The sequence below is a fragment of the Festucalex cinctus genome, chromosome 16 (assembly GCF_051991245.1).
Source record: "Festucalex cinctus isolate MCC-2025b chromosome 16, RoL_Fcin_1.0, whole genome shotgun sequence".
In the NCBI taxonomy this organism is placed as follows: domain Eukaryota; kingdom Metazoa; phylum Chordata; class Actinopteri; order Syngnathiformes; family Syngnathidae; genus Festucalex; species Festucalex cinctus.
In genome coordinates this window covers 3816710-3840000 of record NC_135426.1, presented here as the reverse complement: position 1 = coordinate 3840000, position 23291 = coordinate 3816710, and the positions used below count along the sequence as shown (strand labels likewise).

Here is a 23291-nt window from a genome sequence, read left to right as displayed (position 1 = left end):
TTTTGTTTTCCTGATCCTTATTTTGAAGAGAAAAAACAAACAAACCAAAAAACAATTATAACTGTCAATAACTACTAATAAATATTTAAACTGATACATGTGTACACACTGGAATAGCGGAACAAACAAACAATAGAGGAATTTAGTGGATTTTCATTTTCAACCTGGATAGATTTTTATTTTTTGTTTTATAAAAAGTATTTACGTTACAAGAAGTCAAGAGAGACTGCCTATTTTGTTTTTCATAAAAAAAAACTTTAGTTTCATGTTAAAAATGCACTTTCAATAAAGTATTTGGAACTCCGTTTCTACTGCATTATTTTTATGTTGAGATGGTGTTATCGGCAGCTGCTGAAAGTAACTAAAAAAGTAACTTTTAATCTAACTTAGTTACTTTTAAAATCAAGTAATCAGTAACGCAATTTAGTTACTTTTAAAACCAAGTAATCAGTAAAGTAACTAAGTTACTTTTTCAAGGTAACTGTGGCAACACTATATATATGTGTATATATATATATATATATATATATATATATATATATATATATATATATATATATATATATCCATCCATCCATTTTCTTGACCGCTTATTCCTCACAAGGGTCGCAGCGGCTCGACTCTGAGTCCCTCCCGGATGACCGAGCTTCTCACCCTATCTCTAAGGGAGAGCCCGGACACCCTGCGGAGGAAACTCATTTCGGCCGCTTGTATCCGGGATCTCGTTCTTTCGGACACGACCCACAGCTCGTGACCATAGGTGAGGGTCGGAACGTAGATCGACCGGTAAATCGAGAGCTTTGCCTTTTGGCTCAGCTCTTTCTTTACCACGACGGACCGATACAGAGTCCGCATCACTGCAGATGCTGCACTGATCCGCCTGTCGATCTCCCGCTCCATCCTACCCTCACTCGTGAACAAGACCCCAAGATAGTTGAACTCCTCCACTTGGGGCAGGATCTCATCCCCGACCTGCAGACGACACTCCTTCCTTTTCCGACTGAGGACCATGGTCTCGGATTTGGAGGTGCTGATCCTCATCCCAACCGCTTCACAACCGCTGCGAACCGCTCCAGTGAGAGCTGGAGGCCCCGGCTCGATGAAGCCAACAGCACTACATCATCTGCAAAGAGCAGAGATGCAATGCTGAGGCCACCAAACCGGAACCCCTCAACGCCTCGGCTGCGCCTAGAAATTCTGTCCATAAAAGTTATGAACAGAATTGGTGACAAAGGGCAACCTTGGCGGAGTCCAACCCTCACCGGAAACGAATCCGACTTACTGCCGGCAATGCAGACCAAACTCTGGCAACGGTCGTACAGGGACCGAACAGCCCGTATCAGGAGGCCCGGTACCCTGTACTCCCGAAGCACCCCCCACAGGACTCCCCGAGGGACACGGTCGAACGCCTTCTCCAAATCCACAAAACACGTGGACTGGTTGAGCAAACTCCCACGCACCCTCAAGGATCCTGCTGAGGGTGTAGAGCTGGTCCACTGTTCCACGGCCAGGACGAAAACCACACTGCCCCTCCTGAATCCGAGATTCGACCTCCCGACGGACCCTCCTCTCCAGCACCCCCGAAAAGACCTTACCAGGGAGGCTGAGGAGTGTGATCCCTCTGTAGTTGGAGCACACCCTCCGGTCCCCCTTCTTAAAAAGGGGGACCACCACCCCGGTCTGCCAATCCAGAGGCACTGTCCCCGATGTCCACGCAATGTTGTAGAGGCGTGTAAACCACGACAGCCCCACAACATCCAGAGTCTTTAGGAACTCCGGGCGGATCTCATCCACCCCCGGGGCCCTGCCACAGAGGAGCTTTCCAACCACCTCAGTGACTTCGACCCCAGAGATAGGAGAGCCCAACCCAGAGTCCCCAGACTCTGCTTCCTCAAAGGAAGACGTGTCGGTGGAATTGAGGAGGTCTTCTTAGTATTCCCACCACCGCTTCGCGACGTCCCGAGTCAAGGTCAGCAGCACCCCATCGCCACTATACACAGTGTTAATGGTGCACTGCTTTCCCCTCCCGAGACGCCGGATGGTGGACCAGAATTTCCTCGAAGCCGTCCGGAAGTCGTTTTCCATGGCCTCACCGAACTCCTCCCATGCCCGAGTTTTTGCCTCAGCAACCGCCGAAGCCGCGTTCCGCTTGGCCATCCGGTACCTGTCAGCTGCCTCCGGAGTCCGACAGGCCAAAAAGGCCCGATAGGACTCCTTCTTCAGCTTGACGGCATCCCTTACCGCTGGTGTCCACCAGCGGGTTCGAGGATTCCCGCCGCGACAGGCACCGACCACCTTACGGCCACAGCTCCGATCGGCCGCCTCAACAATGGAGGCACGGAACATGGCCCATTCGGACTCAATGTCCCCCGCCTCCCCCGAGACAAGGGAGAAGCTCTGCCGGAGGTGGGCATTGAAACTCTTTCTAACAGGGGATTCCGCCAGACGTTCCCAGCAAACCCTCACAATACGTTTGGGTCTGCCAGGTCGGACCGGCATCTTCCCCCACCATCGGAGCCAACACACCACCAGGTGGTGATCAGTTGACAGCTCCGCCCCTCTCTTCACCCGAGTGTCCAAAACATGCGGCCGCAAATCCGATGACACGATTACAAAGTCGATCATCGAACTGCGGCCGAGGGTGTCCTGGTGCCAAGTGCACATATGGACACCCCTATGTTTGAACATGGTGTTCGTTATGGACAAACCGTGACGAGCACAGAAGTCCAATAACAGAACACCGTCTCACTGTCATTCCCCACGTGAGCGTTGAAGTCCCCCAGCAGGACGAAGGAGTCCCCAGGGGGAGCGCTCTCCAGCACACCCTCCAAGGACTCCAAAAAGGGTGGGTACTCTGAACAGCTGTTTGGTGCATAAGCACAAACAACAGTCAGGACCCGTCCCCCCACCCGAAGGCGGAGGGAGGCTACCCTCTCGTCCACCGGGGTGAACCCCAACGTACAGGCGCCAAGCCGGGGGGCAACAAGTATGCCCACACCTGCTCTGCGCCTCTCACCGTGGGCAACTCCAGAGTGGAAGAGAGTCCAACCCCTCTCAAGAGGACTGGTACCAGAGCCCAAGCTGTGTGTGGAGGCGAGTCCGACTATGTCTAGCCAGAACTTCTCGGCCTCACACACCAGCTCGGGCTCCTTCCCTGCCAGAGAGGTGACATTCCATGTCCCGAGAGCCAGCTTCTGTAGTCGGTGATCGGTCCGGCAAGGTCTCCGCCTTTGGCTGCCACCCAGCCTGCTCTGCATCCGACCCCTTTGGCCCCTCCCACCGGTGGTGAGCCCATGGGAAGGGGGACCCACGTTTCCTCTTCGGGCTATGCCCGGCCGGGCCCCATGGGTGCAGGCCCGGCCACCAGGCGCTCGCCAGCGAGCCCCGCCTCCAGGCCTGGCTCCAGAGGGGGGCCCCGGTGACCCGCGTCCGGGCAGGGTAAGCGTGCTTCCATTATTGTTATTCCTCATAAGGGGTCTTCTGAGCCGTGCTTAGTCTAGCCCCTCACCTAAACAGATTGATTTTTTTTTTTTTTCTTCAAATTAACGCGGATTTCCATTATCGCGGGTAGATTTTGGAACATAACATCCACGATAAACGAGGGAACACTGTATTCTGACTAATTTTAATTGCTGCAAAATGGAAACGGATAGAAATATACTTTTTCTTCCTGATGAAAGAAGCGACTCTTGATAGGTTCCATGTTTTTATAGCAATAGAACACGATATTCTGTGGGCCTTGCAAAAATGAGTCCAAATCCAGTAAAACAGCTGGGAGCCAAGGGTGTTGCTACAGTCAAAATGACTGCTGGGAGGGAATGAGTGAATTCTTGTGTTTTTTCTTGCAGACAAAAGATCTGACCAGCAGCCTGCTCACCAACATGGCGTCCCTGAACAGCATGTCCTTAACCAACACGCCGCGGCCGCCCCCCGCCATGTCCGCCTTCCCTTCCTCCTCCATGGTGTCCAACGGCTTCAACCCGGCCATCGCGGGCTTCCCTACAGCGAGCGCCGCGGGGATCGGCATGCGGCCCCCGCCGGCATCCGCCAGCTACGGCGGCATGGCCACCGCCGCCAGTGCCCCCAACTTTGGCGCCCTGGCGCCGAATCACGGCCAGGTGAACATGTCAGCGCTGGACAACCTTTTCACGCCCAACAAGCCCAAAGTCTCCCTCAGCCAAATGGCGCCCGCATCCGCCACCCCTTGGCTGGGCCAGTTCACGCCGGCCAAGGACGCTCGGCCCGTCATGCGAGGGGCTCCTCTTCCGGCGGCGGCGGGCTTCGGGATGCAAGCCAACCCGTTTTTCAGCCCGCAGAACTTCTCTCAAACGCCCAGTGGCGCCAACCAAAGCGGACTGAAGCACAGCACGTCCGCTAACAACGACCTTCAAGACTTGTTTGGCTGAAAATGATCCAATGTGAAGTTGGGGGGAAAAAAAAGTCCACTTTTTTCGCTGTCAATTTTTGATCGTGCTCACATTCTGCACCTCATTTGTATTGGAAGTGTTACTTCTTGTTATGCTGTCTTCTACAAAGCTGTGGGGTTTCTTACTCTTTTTCTACTTGATGTTCTTAGGGGTGGACACAGGAGTTGAGTGTTACATTATGAATCGGAGTTACCTTTTATTGAGATGATTTGAGGACATCCCGGAGGGAGGGAGGTAGCTTGACGTGTAGCATCCGGGAAGTAGGCCTTTTTCTCCATGGCAACAATCTGCAGCAGCATAAGTAACCTACTACATACACATTTTACATTTCACTTCCTTTAAATGCAGTATGACTTGATTATCACTTGTGGATGCGAATGCTAAGGTGCATTATAGGCTCTTGTGCCTTACAGGGTTAAACTAGAGTATTGATTCTTTTTTTCTCTCTCTGTCTGTCTCTCTCTCTCTCTCTCTGTCTCTCTCATTTTGACCAATGAGTCTAGCTTTTGTCTTTCTTCGAATGATTCCTTTGACACATGCAGTGTACCATTCCTATTTTTAGTTTTAAATAGCAAAAGAAGTCAGTTGGATTTGAGCACTTTTCAACAAGTTTTTAATTGGATGGCATGGAGAGGTCCTCTGCTGTTTTAGTTCGGTGTGATATAGAGTTGAAGAGGACTTAGGTAATGAAGCTTGTGCAATCTTAATGATTCTTTCAGATGATTCATACTATGCTGACATCCAACGTCCACGCAGCTTATTAGATACTCTTAAATTTTCAATTAAAACTTCACAGTTGTCATTTTGTGTGCTGGAAGCTGTTTTCCAAAAGCTTTTGGTCATTCCAATTCAGCATCTCCCATATACACTACTGCTGGCATTTGTGTTATTTGTTATTTCATGATTATCTGAGATGGTCCAGTGAAAATGTGTAGATATAAAGAAATGTATACAACCGTTAACAGAGTGTGTAGTTATTTTTGTGACGGAGAAAAGTAGCTGAACGGCAATTTGCAATTTAAACGTCACGCAATAACGACAATCCCCAAATCGTCATTCGTTTACATACAAAAAGGGAATACGTAAATTTCATCACGTGACGTACTTAATGTTTAATAAAGTCTTTTCCATGACGAGCTTTGTCGTTTTATTCTTTATGAAGTCACATCCGTAAACAAAAACCTCCCTCAAGAAGCTAACGGGAGCGTACCATTTCACACAGGGGTGATTCAGTGGTCATAATCACGCTTCTATTCGCGTCCAGTTAAAATGGGTACCACATCTTTTATATTTACAGCGATTGGTGTTGCTACATTCATACTGTTAACCTTTTATGGAATATATGATAGTCTGGCCTTCTTTTTATGTTCGGGTTCTTAAACTTCACCCCCGGGTATCACATGGTTTCGCCTGTATGTCCTCAAGCTTCTCTGAGGATCGAAGGACCTTTAAACCGTCAAGCTTTCAACACAGGAAACCACCAAACTTCGCCTCACTAAGCAACTATTTCTTATCAGTCTCCATTGCGGGAGACTTCAATACGGTAAGGATACACTTCTAATGTACTTTATTTGTTTGAAATCAATCGCGAAGCATTCGTTTGTCGAATGCGAGTTTTGCTCACTTAATGAGAGCAGATTGTGTTTATTTTCCACAATACTGGCCAAAAAGGAAAGTTAGTCGTGTCTAATATGCATTAAAATCACGTATTAAAGTAAACATAACTACAGTGACTGTTTTAATTAAATACGAAAAAAACAGCTGGCGTTGACAGTAAGAAACAACCAATAAAAGTGTGCCACTGAATAAACGTTAGCTGTTTTAAATGGTTCTTTGAAAATACTTTATTGGCTTTTGTTCTTGTTTGGGTCTTGAGTCCAGATCACGTGTACCTTGTTCTCACGCGTGTGTGGATATTTTTTTGGTCCATGTGCTGCGCTCGGAACCAAAGATTTTCCATGTAGGGGTGATAGACGGGCAGTACTAGCCAATGAGGAGTGTCCATTCCTCTAAGTCCCGCCTTCTTTTATTCGTTGCTTTGTTTACGTTGTGCTGCAGCAATCTGGGCCTCTTTGTCAGACACTTTGCAGCCCACAATCATAAAAAAAACAAATAAAAAAAAAACATGCACAGTTGAGCTTGTACTACGTTTGTGCTCATTAAGTTGGTCCGAAATCCATTTATTTCTGCATTATTGTAGATATTTTATGACATAATTCCCGCACAGACTGCAAGTAAACATGTATGAAATAATAAATAGTAGTCAAATGCTGTCAAAAAATGGTCAAATGTTTTTTGACACTTGTGAAGGAAGAAGCGCAGATGCCGGAATCTGGGTAATCCGCTTAAATTGGCCAGCTGCTTTTTTTGTGACCTAGCTATTTACTCGTGCAGATGATGTAATGAACGTCACAGCAGGGGGGGGGAAAACACAGACACACAACCCCCCTTTACAAGTCAAGTACTATCTTTAAACCAAAGTGGGAGTGGGCATTCACTTTTAGCTCCAGATAGTAGGATGACACTCTGGGGGCCTTAGATAATATTAGACACTTTAATTGTAGAAATGTCGTTCTTAAAAAACAAAAAAAACAAAAAAACAGTATGTGATAAGCAGGATAGATGTTTAATTACAGCTTGATTAAAGAACATGTTTTTCCAGATAATCCAGATAATCGTCGCTCTTCTTAAACAGCCATTGGGGTTACTCTTATGTCATCCTCTGCTTGCTGTCTCTAGGGATTTTTTATTTTTTTTGGTGACGCTTTAAACTATAAAACAACTCAAATGTAATGATCCTGATGTTAAGGAGGCAAGCGGTTACCATGGAGACACCTGATCTCGTTCCCATTGAATACAAGCTGTTGATAAAAAGTGGATCGTTGTTTTGTTTTGACTGGCGGGACGGGTTTCATCATGTGGCGACCGTTTCCATGGCAATGGGCCTAGCAGAAGTTAGTGGGTCATATAGCAAAAAAGTGTCAGACAAGGTTTAGGCTTTGTAATGAAACTCTACGGCACTGCCCTCGCAGCTCCCAAGATGCCCCTGAACGACGAGCGTCCGTCCTCCGCCTCCAGCGGCGACGAGCAGGGCAGCGACGGCGAGTCGTCGCCGGGGCGCTGCCGCAGCACCACCTCAGCCAGCGACACCGACAGCTCGCGCGAGAGCTTCACCAGCGACGGGTCCAGCAAACACTGCTCGCCTTCCTGTGAGTGCCCAAAAAGTATTGATGTACAGTAAGGAGTGTGACGATATGTCGATATCGGGATAAGTCGTGCTACTTTGTCTCCCGATAGATTATCGAGACGCCTATGCAAGTGTCGCGATATGTGTAGTTAATGTAAAGCAGCTATAACTGCTCCATTGTTTATTACTTATTGAGCAATTACCTGATGGGCCACTAGGGGGAGTGCCTCATAAGAGTGGTGGGGAAATGGACGCAAGTCTTCAGGCGAAAAAGACTCATCACCTGACTTTTATCTGTCCAGCAAGTGACTCATCTCTGCATCCATTTAAATGAAAAATGTGTATATCTTCAATTTTAGCATTTTAAAAACATATTTTAAGTTTCGTCTTTTTGAAGCACACAATTTATCAGGGATATTAATATTGGTTTAATTGGATTTAATATTGAAGTAATTTTATGTATTTATTTACTTTTGCAATGTTACACAAAAAATGTGTCACAGTTTATAAAATGAAACAATTGACTAAATGACTGACAAGTTGCATGACAGTAGTGTTTAAGAAAGAAACAAATTTGTTGACAGAAAGTGGTCTCTGTTCAGAAGACATTTGTATTAAAAAACAAACAAAAAAACAATACACTAAAGTACTCATTGTGAAGAAGACACCAGTTTGAATATTGTGTTTCAGTGATGGTACAAAAAGAAACTTTTCTTATTGAAAAAACATCTGTTTATATCTTGAGTAGTTTTATCGTAGATTATCGTGGATTTGTTACCAAACCAATATATCGCTAATCACGGTATTGTCATTTTTGTGAGATCATCGTTATCGTGAGCCTTGTATCGCATGTCGTATCGTGAGGCTCCCACCCCTTATGTACAGAATTTTTTTTCTTTTTAAAGTGGAAGCAGAGATGGAACAATTTCACATGATCAGCTACCAATTATCAAATGCTATAATCTGATATCCATGTGTCATTTTCCCCGACCAGCAAGTCCTCCCAAGACGCTGACCTTGGATGAGGTCATGTGTTCCGCCAGGGACCTCTCCAACCTCAGCTTGTTCCACGAGATAGTTGTCAACCGCGACTTCCAGCTGGAGCCGCACACCCTGCCCGAGGACAGGTAATCATTATCGTGCTTGTCAAACTGTCGTCTTGCGTTGTTGTTACGCCACCGCACCGTGCACAAATATTTGCATTCCATCGTGGAACAAGTCGGGGCTGCTTGCTTTCTCTCACGGGCAGGGCATGTTGTGTAATTAAACAAATTGTATAAACGTAGCTGGGAAAACAAATGTTATGCAAATATGCAGTAAACTCAAACTGTGATTCCCAACAGTGCCCAATTTCACTTAAAAAAAGTATTCTTTATTTACTACAAATAATACATTTGTGTTCAACTTGCAGTGACGGGAAGAACAATATCAAAAATAGCTTCCACTAGTTCAGGGCTCTGCATGTGGCTCTTTAGTCCCTCTCCTGAGAAATTAATATTTTTTTCGTTTTCTTTTTTTGTGTGTTTTTTGGTAAAATATCCTTTAAACAAATTAATGATTAAATACAAATAATTAAATATTCAAAACAGTTTTAAGTTGACCCTGACCCAGTTAACCCTGAAAAAGAGAAATGAAATGAAATGAAAGTTAAAAAAAAAAAAAAAAAAAAAAAAAAATGTCCAAAATGAGACCATAAAATATTCAAAAAGGGGAAAATCAGAAAATTACCATAAAATTGCCCAAAATGTCAGAGAATTGATTTAAAAAGAAATCGTTCAGTAGTTACTCTAAAAATCTCCATAAAATTACCAAAAATGTCAGAAAATTGCTATCAAAAAAAGGCGGAAAAAATGTCAAAAATAGCCATAAAATGTCCAAAAAGGAAAAAAGAGAGGCAGAGAATGACCATATGGCCATAAAAATGCCAAAAATGTAAGAAATGACAGAAATGTATGAAAAATTACCAATAAAATAAAAGAAAAAATCCAAAAACAGAAGATGAAAGATAGAAGAAAATGAATCTCAAAGTATTGGATCCTTCATATTTTTCTGTTATGGTGTAACTCGAACTAGCTCTTGGGCCCTCAGTACACTAAACTAACAACTGTTTTGTTCATCACAATTGTCTAATGTTTTGTGGCTCCGGACGGATTTATTTATTTTTTTTTAATTTATTTGGCCTAAAATGGATCTTTTGACTTTAAAGGCTGCTGACCCCTGCACTCGTTTCTGGGAGCTGGAACCTGTGTATCCACTTGTTTCCATACAATACAATCGAATAATAGCTTAGCTAAACACGCCCACATTTCATACTGACAAAGTAACCTCGCGATTAAAGGAGATGAGGTGATTATTAGTTCAGTATACATTTTGTGACGTTTTTGTTTGATGTGTGTCATGAGCTAAAGGAGTCAGCTCATGTCTGCAGAAGCACAGGTACAATAAAAACTTGTTTTCTGTGCTTTTTTCGCACTGTTCACTCTCATACACTTTTATTCGTAAGTATGAGGGTGACTTAGAAATGTCCTTAATTTGGAAAGCAAATCACTGATTTTACTGCATTAATACTGTTGAGGGTGCAGTGCTGTCTTATAACAGCAAATGAGTGGCGGTTGGTCCCACTACGCCCAGTCATCACATTACTTTTCTTGAATATAAATAAAAATATTGATAGTAAAATAAAAACAATTTGAAATGTGTTTCAATATTTAGATGAGATGGGTGGTAACATTCCAGAATACGAGCTGGTCAAATTCCTACTCTGGAACTTTGCACCCGTGTTAATTTTGTCTCCCATTTTTAAATTTAGTCGAAGCTTTAGTTCAATTTCAGTCACGCTTGTTAGTTTTCATCAGTTAGTCAACCTCATCACGTTTTTATTTAGTCCATTTTTAGTCGACTATAAATCAAGCATTTTAAATTTTTTATGTTAGTCGAGGAAAGCAAAATCTTATTCGTCTAGTTTTAGTCAGGGCGGCGAGTGGTTAGCACGTCCGCCTCCCAGATCTGAGGCCTCCGGTTCGAGTCCAGGCTCCGGCCTTCCTGGGTGGAGTTTGCATGTTCTCCCCGTGCCCGCGTGGGTCTTCTCCGGGTACTCCGGTCTCCTCCCACATTCCAAAGACATGCGTGGCAGGTTAATTGGGTGCTCCGAATTGTCCCTAGGTGTGCTTGTGAGTGTGGATGGTTGTTCGTCTCTGTGTGCCCTGCGATTGGCTGGCAACAAGTTCAGGGTGTCCCCCGCCTACTGCCCAGAGCCAACTGAGATAGGCGCCGGTGCCCCCTGCGACCCTTGTGAGGAATAAGCGGTCAAGAAAATGAATGAATGGTTTTAGTCAACAAAACTGTCAACGTTTTAGTCAAGACAATCATTTTGCCCCTGTATATATATATATTTTTTTCCAGCAGATTATATTGAACCTTTTTGAATCTAAAACTATTTCATGTAAATTTTTCTCATCTTTTTGATGAAAGACAGCTGGACACACAATTACAGTTGCTACTATGGCTCCATGCTATGAGCTAGTAATTTAGCCAGCATTAGTTAGCAGTCACATTTAACATTATTGGAACGTTATAGCCGTTGGATTAATGTTAAAGGAATGCTTATTGAAGAATTTTCAGCAGTGAGAAGTTAATATTTTGTCCAGAATGAATTTGATAACTTCATTATTTTTATGTACAATTAATACCTTTAAAAAGTAATTTTTGTACTTGCTGTCGACTGATGATGTCATCACCTGTTCTGAGGTAGTAGGTAACGGCTAATCATGGCTCACCTGTTTTTGGGTTTGCTCAGCAAACTGAGCCATGATTGATCGTTACTTATTTCCTCAGCATAAGTGATCTCATCATCAGTCGACGGCAAGTAGAAAAATGACTTTTTAAAGGTATTAATTGTACATGAATAACAATGACGTTACCATATTAATTATAGACAAAATTGTTAGGGGTTCCGATGGAACCGGTAGGCAGATCCCAAAAATACAGAACACAGACAATTTGAACAATTTATTTGACAATGACTGGAACAAAAAGCGCTGGACGAAGCCAGGAGAAAAACTGTTAACAAAAAACGCTTGCAAAAGCTGCAAGGTATGGAAGTACCAAAAATATACCCGAGGGTTACAAAACCGTGCTACGCGAATAAACAAAATACAAAACACGCTGTACAAAGCGGAAAACTAAGGGCGACGTAGAAAACGTGAATAACAACTCTCAAGCGTGAAGCTGAGGAAACATACAACCACGGAGCAGAAACGGCTCAACGCGAGAATAATAAACACTCAAGCATAAAAGCTGAGGAAACAACAAAAAACTATGAATTAAAAGGACTCACGAAACTAACAGGAAACAAGGCTATAGGTATAAACAAATTCACACTAGGTCAGAATAATGCACTAGGCGAAGGCGTAGCAAGGTCAATACTCCGACGAGGAGTGTCGGCAGTCACAGTCCTTATGAAGGCTTGATTGAGGATGGAAAACAGGCGCGGCGCAGGAGGACACGCCCCATCCCTCAATCAGAGGCTAGTGGAAAAAACAAAAACACATACCCTGAGAGCACAACCACAACAAAAATACTCACTTTTTATTGCTGAAAATGGCTCAATGAGTCAAGTATCCCTTTAAGTTATAACTATAATTTACTTTTTTTTTTTTTTTTAACCTTTCACCGTGAATCCACCTCCTGTTTTTCTCTTGTGTGAGAGATTAGCCGAGACAAGATTTTTTTTTTTATTTATTTATTTATTTATTTATTTATTTATTTATTTATTTGTTGTTTATGAACTAAAATGTCCATGGATTTTAGTGCATTTTTTGAAGTGAAGGATATTTTCGTCTTGTTTTCATTAGTTGACAAAAATGCATACTGATTTAGTCCCACTTATTGTTTATTAATGAAGGATTTAGTCTAGTCTTATTTTAGTCCGGTTGAAAAATGTGTGTTGACAAAATGATTTTTGTTGAGTTTTCGTTGATGAAATTAACACTACCATGCACGCAGCGCGATGGCGATTCAGTCAAGTAAGCCGAGCAACATTGACTTTTCTGTGTGTCTCCAGTTTATGGAAGCTGGTCCGCGACAACGTCCACAAGGCATTCTGGGACATCCTGGAGTCTGAGCTGAACGACGACCCGCCCGAGTACCAGCAAGCCATCAAACTGCTTGAGGAAATCCGAGAGGTATCAAATCGAAAATCACCTTCTTGTTAAATCAGTGGTTCCTTCACCTGGGTTTGATGGGACCCCAGGGGTTTTGGTGAGTCAGTCTCGGGTTTGGTCAAGACACGCACCCAACTCATATGATTCATGATGATAATACACCCTTGCTTGGCCATCATTGGATGCAGGTGATCATGCTATAATGCTTGGCCTATGTAAGCTGCAGGGAATTTGATGCACTCCGTAGTCGACTTGTGACTGTTGTGATGGTACGTCGTACAATTTCTTTATTATTGTAATCCCTTCATACTAGTGTTACTTTTATCTGCCATTTTAAAATATAGTCTAAATTGTCGTCTAGTCTCAATCATGCTTATTAGTTTTTAATCACAGTTAGTCAACCTCATCCCATTTTTATTTAGTCAACTTTTAGTTGACTATAAAGCTAGCATTTTAGTCCAAGGAAACAAAATTCTATCCGGCTAGTTTTAGTCAACAAAAACTGTCAACTTTTTAGTCTAGTTTTAGTCAGGACAATCATTTTACCACTGTGTATTTTTAAAACTATTTCACATCAAATTTTCTCATCTTTTGATGAAAAACAACTTGACGCACAATTACAGTGGCTACTATCCATGTTATAAGCTAGTAAATTAGGCAGCATTAGTTAGCAGTCAGATTAACATTATTGTTGGTATGCTATAGCCGTGGATTAATGTTAAATTATAACTATAATTTACTTTTTTTTTTTTTTTTTTCACCATGAATCGTTTGTGCATGTTGCACTCGCTAACTGCAGATCAGATTAGCAGAGACGAAGATTAAAAAAAATAAATCTGAAAATACGGCCGTAGATTTTAGTCCAGTTTTTATTAAGTGAAGGACATTTTTGTCTCGTCTTCATTAGTTGACGAAAATGCATACCAGTTATTGTTTATTAATGTCGGTTTTAGTGTAGTCTAGTTTTAGTCTGGTGAAAAATGTGTTGATGAAATTTACTTTTGTTTAGTTTGGTGTTCCACAAGGTTCAAATCCAGGCGGCCCTCATCTGTTTTCATCTGTCGAGCGGGACAGGAAGACCGACGCAGTTTCAAAATAAATTTCCGGTTACCTTTCAAGATAAAACACTCGCCAGCTCCTATTTCGCAAGCATGCTAGCAAAACGTGATGTGGGCGTAGACGGGCCTGGAGTTAACGTGCGAGGGGCTCATTCACGGTTTAGACACCAGCGAACATGGACGAGGAGAGGTTTATATTGGAGGTAGAAAGCCACAAAATAAAAAAGGTCCACCTCTCTTTCTGCTTCTCTGTTGAGCACAGACTTTCTGTGTGTTTGTCGTTGTTTTTAATGCCACATGATCGCGCGTGGTCATGCGAGACACGGCGGGAAGTGGTCAGCGACGGAGCTGCCGGACCGCAGCTGTGCGGAGCCGGTGTGGATTGGCCAAAAAATTGACGCGTCCGGAGCACGCAGTCAAGACGCACCGCACCGCACACGCAACCGGTGTAAACCCGGGGGCATTATATGATTCAGCTGTGTTTGTGGAGAGAAACCTCTAAAACATGCAGAACTGCGGCCCTCAAGGACTGGAGTTTGAGACCCCTGCCCTAAGGTGACATGGTAGGGGGAAAAAAACTTTGCGTTCCCTCGCAATGATTGCGAGATAACGTAAAAGGTTTATTTTTTTGTTTTTTTGTTTGCGAGAGGACGCAATTTTTTTCGATGTACTTCCGGGTACTCTTCTGTGTGACCAAAAGCGACGAGGATGGAGCGTGTACTTTCCCACTGCTACATGCTCCATCCTCGTCTCTTTTGGTCACACGGAAGATCCTCACGGAAGTTCATCAACTGGTTTAAAAAAAAAAAAAGCGTCCTCTCGTAAAAACAAACAAAGCTGTTGTTTTGTTGGGCTAGATTTTGCTGTCCTTCCTCAACCCCGGCGCCAACCGCATGCGCACGCAAATCCTGGAGGTGCTGGACATGGACCTGATCAGGCAGCAGGTGGACAATGACGCGGTGGACATCGCCGGCCTGGCATCGTACGTCATCAGCGCCATGGGAAAGCTGTGCGCGCCCATCCGCGACGACGAGATCAAGAAGCTGAGGGAGAGCACCGACAACACCGTCACGCTCTTCAGGTAAAAGCGTCTATGTGGTTCCGGAACACTGATCATTTCGGCGAGGAACGTCACAAAAATTATTTTCAGAAGAAAATGGAACAAAAACTAAAATAGAAGCCATTCATTGAGACGAAAACGACAACTAAAATTGACTGACAATTTCGTCAATGACTAAAACAAAAATGAAAATAATAGAGTGACGGATATTCACACAATCCACTCAGAAGGAATGAAACACGGGTTGGAGAAAAGAACCGCTCACAAAATATTTAGTGCTCACTGCACTTGATTTTATGTACAAATATTTTTATTTGGGGTGTTAAGAAAAATCGATTCGGCAATATATAGCAATATAACAGGACAATATTCTTGTATCGATTCAATATGCGGTCGAATCAATATTTAAACGTTAAATTTTTTATGGAAATGTTCAACAAATTCAAGGACGCATCTGTTGAGGAAGGACGCATCTGTACTTGCTCCTGCACTCGCTCGTGAATCTAACTACTTGTTGATTTTTGCATTGGGATTTTTAACTACATTGTTGCAGAATGCCTGGCGGAAAAAGAGCTGACGAGATTGAGGAGATAAAATCTTCTCTTAAAAAACTCAGTGGAATGGTTGCCGAATTACTTGAAATGAAGAAGAGCATTGAGCCACTTCTTCAGGAAATACAGCAATTGAAGAAAGAGACACAGGAAAAAGATCGACGCATTGTTGCCTTGGAACAAAAAGTGGATGATTTGGAACAAAATCTTCGTATCAACGATGTGATAGTCACCGGTATCAAGATCAAGCCGCGCCGTGGCCCTTTGAGAGCTGCGGCTAGCACGAGCACGGAAGATTCTGACCAATATTCAGGGAACGAGACTGTGGAACAGCAAGTGACACTTCAACTCAGAGATTTGGGATTAACTGTTGATCCTGCGCACATTCAGATGTGCTTTTCGCTTCCAACTGGAGGGACACGACCACCGGCAGTTCTGATCAGGTTTGTTGACAGAAAGAAAAAGATTGCTCTTCTGAGAGACTGTCACAAGCTTCGTGGGAAACATGTCTACATCAACGAAAACCTCACCAAACGAAATGCTGACATCGCCAAAAAGGCTCGACAAATGAGAAAGAATGGACCTATCGAAAGCACGTGGACAAAAGACTGCCGAATTTTTATTCAAACTAAAGATAACTCTGGTCAACTAAAAACACGAATCGTGAAAGGAGCTGAGGAATTGGCAGCGCTTGAGAGACAACAGTAATTCACAATATCACAACAACAACAACAACAACAACAACAACATCACTAATTACCCAAAGCTGGAGTTGTATATGATTATTTGCTGACTTTGCCAAGGCTAACTCTTGTTTATACACCTGCATTGATAACATGTATTGCTGTTCCCGTTTGAATCTAAATATTGTCTGTCTCGAATTCCGTTTGGACATTTGTTCTAACAGTCAAGGCTACATGATAAGGCTGTATTGTGGCTCCAATGAATCTGCTGTCAATACGCAAAATGGGGGTTGGTGGTCTGGTTCCTGGAATGCAGCTGGCGTGGGCCGCTCTGCTGGGTGAGCTAGGCTGGGCAGCGCACAGGAGTCATCAGATCCACAACATGCTAGCAACCAGTGGTGCTACCTGACCAGAATCGAGTGCTGAAATTGCTTGAAAGCAATGGGCCGAATGCAAGCCGATCTACTCTTCTGGAAAGCACAACGTGTGAAAGCTGATCCGAGGTCAGCGAAGACCCTACTGGTGAAAGAGAAGAATTGCGCTTGCCTTGGCTGCTCGCCTGGCGGGGTGGGCTTGCTGGTGGCGTCTGGGAGCCGACTCACCAGTTCCAAATGACTGGGACTAGCCACAATCTACACACGGACATTCAAGATGAACTGAGCGAGCAGTGTCTGGGATAGTATGGGATGGATAACGATAAAAATTAATGACTATTCTAAATAATGTATATGATTGATGCGTTATAGTAATGGGTCGATGGGGACGGGTCTCGAATAAGCTTCGGCTTCTACCCGTCAGCCCTTCTTTCGGATGTCAATGTTGCAAATGATGTGATGTGATTGATGTAAACTGTAATGTGTCCGAAAGGAAAAAATGAATAAACTAAACTAACAAAAAAGGGTTCACACTTTAAGCATGACATTGAGCTTTAATATTTTATTTGAATGCTGTTCAAACATGAAACAGATTGCAACCTGTTTCTTAGAGTGTTGAAGTTTCAGCTCAATACATTATCATACAAATCTTACAGTGTACATGTACAAGTTGATTAGTATTTTCTAAATTTGAGTTTAAAAAAAAAAAAATCGCAATAATGGACTTACACATTCGTATCGGCATTATTCGGTATCAAATCGAATCGTGACCTATGAATCGCGATACGGATCGAATTGCCAGATACTAGGCACTCCACACCCCTAATTTTTTGCAACTGTAAGATTAATCTCAATTAATTATGCACTTTTTTTATTTAGGTGAAAAGTAAGTTATATTACTGTCACTTCAACATGTTTCATTGAAAAAATTAATAAAGTTGTATTAAATGTTTCTTGCGTGTTAAACGACAGTTACAAACGGATGTATTTTAATTTTCTGTATAAAAGTTTAAATGTATGCTGAAGGAAAATAGTGACTCAACTCTCAATTTAGTTGACTAAAATTGCTCTTTTGTTCGTCGATTAAAATTGTATTCAAACTAAAATCCAATAGATGACCAAATGATGACTAAAACGTTAATTGTTTTTTTAATCAAAAGACAGTAACAACAACAAAAAAAATACATTTTTGGGAAAAAAAATACACTATTTGGTACAGGAGATTCTGGGGTATGGAATCCCTTTCAACTGTATGACTCTCTATTTGAATGACTTCAATGAAGGAGTGATACAACATGAAGACAAATACTTGGTAAATATATTGCTTGTGGCAAGCAAAAAAGCTATAACAAGAAAATGGTACAAAGTGGACCCACCGAATGAAGACCAATGGAAGGCAATCGTGGAAGAAATCCATACGATGGAGATTCTAACTTTCCATATGAGATTGCGGGGTACTCAAGGACATGAAAAGTGGAGAAATGGAAAACATACAAGGACTTAAATGGCGATGGACATGATCAATATGAGAAGTAGTCAGTGAATTGTTTAGCAAAGTGGCTTCCCCTGTTAATGTTGAAGGTTTGTTTGTATTTTATATACAACAATGTTATTTGTGTTCAAAAAGGAAATAAAAATTGAAGTGAAAAAAAAGACAGTAACAAAAAATACATAAACCCATTTGCTCCCAAAACCGTATAAATACGTTCTAGTTTAAATATTACCATGCTCCCAAAGACATATTTATGTTTTTTTGTTTGTTTGTTTGCTTGTTTTATGCTAGAGCAAACAGAATGCTCTTATGCAACCTCTGAGAATGCTTGAAGTAATGGTAGTTATTACAAAAATGGCCGGCAGATGGCAGCAGAGTATGAGATCAACCAGGGAGGGCCATGTTGCAAAAAGCTTTCTTCCAGTCTTTTCAACAGCATTGTGAATAATAATTAAACTTAGCTATATTCTAATGCCGATTGCTGCAAACCGGAAACAGATAGAAATGTACTTTATATTCTTTATATGCTGTGAGCCTTTGCCACATCGGTCCAAATCCAGTCAAACAGCCTGGAGTGAAGGGGGTTGTTTCTGTAAAAGTGGCTGCTGGGAGTGAATGAGTTAAAATTTCTTGTCAAAATGAACATTGTTCTGGAGAGAATCCACGCTGACGCGAGCGTCTCTCGTCTCGTCCGCCAGGGAGATCTTCCGCGTGCTGGACCTGATGAAGGCCGACTTTGTCAACCTGACCATCGACAACCTGCGGCCCGTCATGCAGAAGCAGAGCGTGGAGTATGAGAGGGCCACGTTCCAAAGCATCCTGGACAAGACGCCCGGTGAGCGCAGTGACGAGGCAAAACAAACGTCCACAGGAGCGAAGACATGACGTCTTCTGTGTCGTTCAGGTGCTTTGAACAACACCACCGCTTGGATCAAAATGACTTTTGAGGAGCTGCTGTCCACCATGCCTAGCAACCAGGGGAAACGACAGCCGCGTTTACCTGGACCCTTCCAAGTACTCAATGTGGCCTTCTTACACATACTTCTGTGGGACTACTCCAAGCACCCGCTCCCGGAAGTAAGCAGATTTTATTTATTTTTTTAATTTTTTTTTAAACAATCTGAACAGGTTGAAATAATTTGAACCAAGTCAACTCAAATTTCAGGGAAGGGAGGAGAAGTGGCAGTAAAACAGGACAAAATTGCGGCAGAACGTGTAAATGTTTTTTTGTTTTTTTTTATGTCGAGTTTAGACGTGGATGACGGACGAGGGGCGTCTGCGGGAAGTGCAGGTGCAGCTGAAGCGCTGGCAGGCGGTCAACGAGGTTCTCCTCATTGTCTACAGCATGGTGGGTGGGCCTGTGCAGGGCGTGGCCGCCCTGTCCGAGCGCCTCAAGAGGATGACCGCCGTGCTGCTCGACCACAACCCGTGAGTACATGCTACCAAGGTTCTTTTAACTAAAACTAACGGAAAAACTGAAGCTAAAATTCAAAAAACAATTTTGTGAACAATATAAAATAAAAACAAAAATTATTTAAAAAAAAAAAACGAAAACGAACTGAAACTACATTTTATGTTTACAAGACTAACTAAAAGTAACTGTAATGATAGCAAAAATGTCCTTTGCTTGAGTCTTTGGTAATTAATGTAATGCATGAGCCTTTGTGGATGATTTTAAATGTGATTTTAAGTAGATTTATTTTGATATTAACCGGAATAAGGACGTTTGAAAGCGTGTAACACAGAAGTAATGTCATCTCGCAGAAGCCAATAGAAAAGCACCTGCAGATGACCCATGCTGTTTTTTTGAATATTGCAAACAAGTAATACACATTTAAAAAACAACAACATAAAACTAATACTGAAACTAGCTAAAACATTTACTAAATATATAAAACTAATACAAAGTAACAGAACCACCATGAAAACTAATTTAAACTATCCATCCATTCATCCATCCATGCATCCATTTTCTGAACCGCTTACTAACAAAACTCGACTTATAACCATAAATTTTGTTTCAGGACTTTTAGCCTGCAGGAGGCGCTAGTGGGCGTGAGCGCTCAGATCTGCAGCGAGCTGAACAAGTCTCTAGCGGAGAGGGGCTACCCCGTACTGAGCCCCGCGCTGCAGGCCACCCTTGCAGGCCAGATCGCCAGCATCGGCCACGAGGACAACCCCATCCGGACTCTCGTCGGTACGTTTCCGGATGCTGCTTCCGCTCTTTCCCTGAATTCCAGAATCATGTCCTTAACCTCATGTCCTTCCGGCTCGGTCCGCAGAGGAGCGCGTGCAGCGCTACTTCACGGCGCTCATCTGCGATCCCAAACCTCAAGCCCGACTAGAAGAAACGCCCGCAGGCCTCACCGCCATCCACTCGGAGTTGGCGGCGTTGGCCGCCAAGTTCCTCTCCCTGGTCAACTACAACAAGGCCGTTTATGGACCGTTCTATGCCGACATCATCAGGAAGATGATGTTCGCCAACAGCCCACCGTCGCCACCGCCGCCACCGCCGCCATCTTCCCCGCCGCAGGACGCCGTCGCCTCTGAATGATCCTGCGGTGTCAGTTTTTGTTCTTTTACCAGACAACCAGAATTACAAACTCACCCCGGGTTTTCACCGGTTGCGGTGCGGTTGCGGTGCGGTCCGGCGACGCAAGCAATTAGATTCCATTCATTCGAATGGTGCAGTTTACACCGCTTGCGGGTGCGTTGCGTGTCGACTGCGTCTCAGCTGCGGCGTGCCGCAGGGCAAGGATAGACCTATTTTCTATTTTTGCCGGACGCCGCAGCGGTAGGCCTCCGGCAAATGGCAAGCTAGCACAAAACACATCGAGCGGGACAGGAAGACCGACGCAGTTTCAAAATAAATTTCCGGTTACCTTTCAGAATAAAACCCTCGCCAGCTCCTATTTCGCAAGCTTTTCAGCAAAACGTGACGTGGGCGTCGCCGGGCCATGTGCTCATTCACGGTTTAGACGCCAGCGAACATGGACGAGGAGAGGTTTATATTGGAGGTGGAAAACCACAAAATAATATATGACACGGCACATCCTTTTTATAAGGACAACCAAAAAAAGGATGCTGCATGGAATCTCATAGCAGAAGAAGAAGAAAAGGTTAAATCAAAAGAAGTCCACCTCTCTTTCTGCTTCTCTGTTGAGCACAGACTTTCTGTATGTTTGTCGTTTGTGAAATGCCACATGATCGCGCGCGCGCGGTCACGTGAGACACGTTGGGAAGTGGGCGGCGACGGAGCTGCCGGACCGCAGCTGTGCGGAGCCGGTGTGGATTGACCAAAAAATTGACGCGACCGGAGCACGCAGTCAAGACGCACCGCAACCGCATCCGGTGAAAACCCGGGGTGAGCTGGCGTTGCCGGCAGTGAAGTGCAGCATTTTAATACAGGAAAGTCTCAACCTTTATATATCCAAGACACATATTTTACATTGCAAAAATGTCAACAAACATAAAAAAGAGGAAATAATAAGAATGGGCCTATTCAGTTTTAGAAGGTACATCTACCAGCAGCAGGTTAATTGTTGTTGCGCTATCAAATGGAGGAGCATTCACTACGTCTCCAGCAGATAAAGGTGGACAAATATACATTATTTGTAGGAAATAAATGTCATTGTGATTCTTACACGCAAATGTATGGAAGTGCTCCAAGGGTTTTTTTTAAAACAGATTTTTATTTAGATCAGTAGCAACACAGGTAACCTATATATAACACATGTTTATAAATGTTATTGTATATGGTGTGGTGCAAAAGTAGGTATACTGTTATAAAAATCATTAAGTTATTCAAATAAAAATAAAAAATAAATGTGACTATAATTTCACTTTTACCTACTTTTGCACCCCCTCTATATAAAACAATTCTACAAACCTCATAGCCTCTTATTAACCGCTTAAGTATCACAAGTGTCGTGCAGCAATTAATACCTTTTAAAAAGTAATTTTTCTACTTGCTGTGACTAAAGATGTCACCTGTGCTGAGGAAGTAGGTAATGACCAATCATGGCTCAGTTTGCTAACCAACCCCAGAAAACAGGTGAGCCATGATTGGTTGTTACCTACTTCCTCAACACAGGTGATGTTATCAGTCGACAGCAAGTAGAAAAATTACTTTTTAAAGGTATTCATTGTATATGAAAAATAATGAAGTTATCAAATTAATTGTGGACAAAATATGAACTTTTCACCGCTGAAAATGGTTCTATGAGTCAAGTGTCCCTTTAACTGTTATTGTATGGAAGCATGAGTGTATTTTTGTGTTTACCATTTTTGCTTGTGTAACAGGGGGACAGTTTTCCAGATGTTTTGCGCCATGTCAATTTATTCTATCCGTTTTGTGTGATTGGTGATGTTTGTTACATGGCTTGGTACTGTAGTTTGTTACAATATTCCTGCATTTGCTTGAGAGAACCTACTTGGACACACACAAAATGGTGTTGAGCTCCAGAGGGATTCTGCGACCAGTTGTGGATCCAAAGATGCACAGAACAAAAAAAACAATTATTTTACCCAAACTGAAGTTTACATCCCCCCCACCTTTCTGACTACACTTAATATAATAATAAATCTACTACATTGACACAAGCTTGTCAAATTAAATTAAATACATTAAATAATGTGTTGGGTATAATAAACATTTTTGCCAATTGTGGACAAAATATGAACTTTTCACCGCTGAAAATGGTTCTATGAGTCAAGTGTCCCTTTAACTGTTATTGTATGGAAGCATGAGTGTATTTTTGTGTTTACCATTTTTGCTTGTGTAACGGGGGAACAGTTTTCCAGATGTTTTGCGCCATGTCAATTTATTCTATCCGTTTTGTGTGATTGGTGATGTTTGTTACAATATTCCTGCATTTGCTTGAGAGAACCTACTTGGACACACACAAAATGGTGTTGAGCTCCAGAGGGATTCTGCGACTAGTTGTGGATCCAAAGATGCACAGAACAAAAAAAATTATTTTACCCAAACTGAAGTTTACATCCCCCCCACCTTTCTACTACACTTAATATAATAATAAATCTACTACATTGACACAAGCTTGTCAAATTAAATTAAATACATTAAATAATGTGTTGGGTATAATAAACATTTTTGCCACAGCTAATAAAAAATTGTATGTATTGTATTTGCCTCATTATTTCAACTGAGAAGAATTACCTCATACCGGTCTCTCAACAATATCGGTACGTTTAATTCTCCCTCAACACGACCTAAAAATGCACATATTACAAGCTAAATAATTCCATTGAATAAAAGGATGTTTTTTTTGGTTTTG

At 42.8% G+C, this 23291-nt stretch overlaps 2 protein-coding genes across 3 annotated transcripts in view; both read left to right on the top strand.

Annotated features, from left to right (window-relative positions):
* scyl2 (SCY1 like pseudokinase 2) overlaps positions 1 to 5563 on the top strand; it is a 27547-nt gene extending 21984 nt beyond the window's left edge. For both annotated transcript variants that reach the window (XM_077501520.1, XM_077501519.1), the window contains one exon: positions 3849 to 5563. In XM_077501520.1, coding sequence (XP_077357646.1) covers positions 3849 to 4406 — 558 coding nt within the window. In that variant the 3' untranslated portion in view covers positions 4407 to 5563. The remainder of the gene's footprint in view (positions 1 to 3848) is intronic.
* Positions 5564 to 5652: 89 nt separating this feature from the next.
* tcp11l2 (t-complex 11, testis-specific-like 2) lies at positions 5653 to 23137 on the top strand. Its single transcript, XM_077501521.1, has 10 exons — positions 5653 to 5970; positions 7460 to 7636; positions 8609 to 8741; positions 12677 to 12797; positions 14692 to 14915; positions 18693 to 18829; positions 18899 to 19071; positions 19247 to 19422; positions 20019 to 20191; positions 20277 to 23137. The coding sequence occupies exons 2-10, from the start codon at positions 7468 to 7470 to the stop codon at positions 20546 to 20548; spliced, it is 1578 nt and encodes a 525-aa protein (XP_077357647.1). The 5' UTR covers positions 5653 to 5970; positions 7460 to 7467; the 3' UTR covers positions 20549 to 23137.
* The last annotated feature ends 154 nt before the right edge of the window (positions 23138 to 23291 follow it).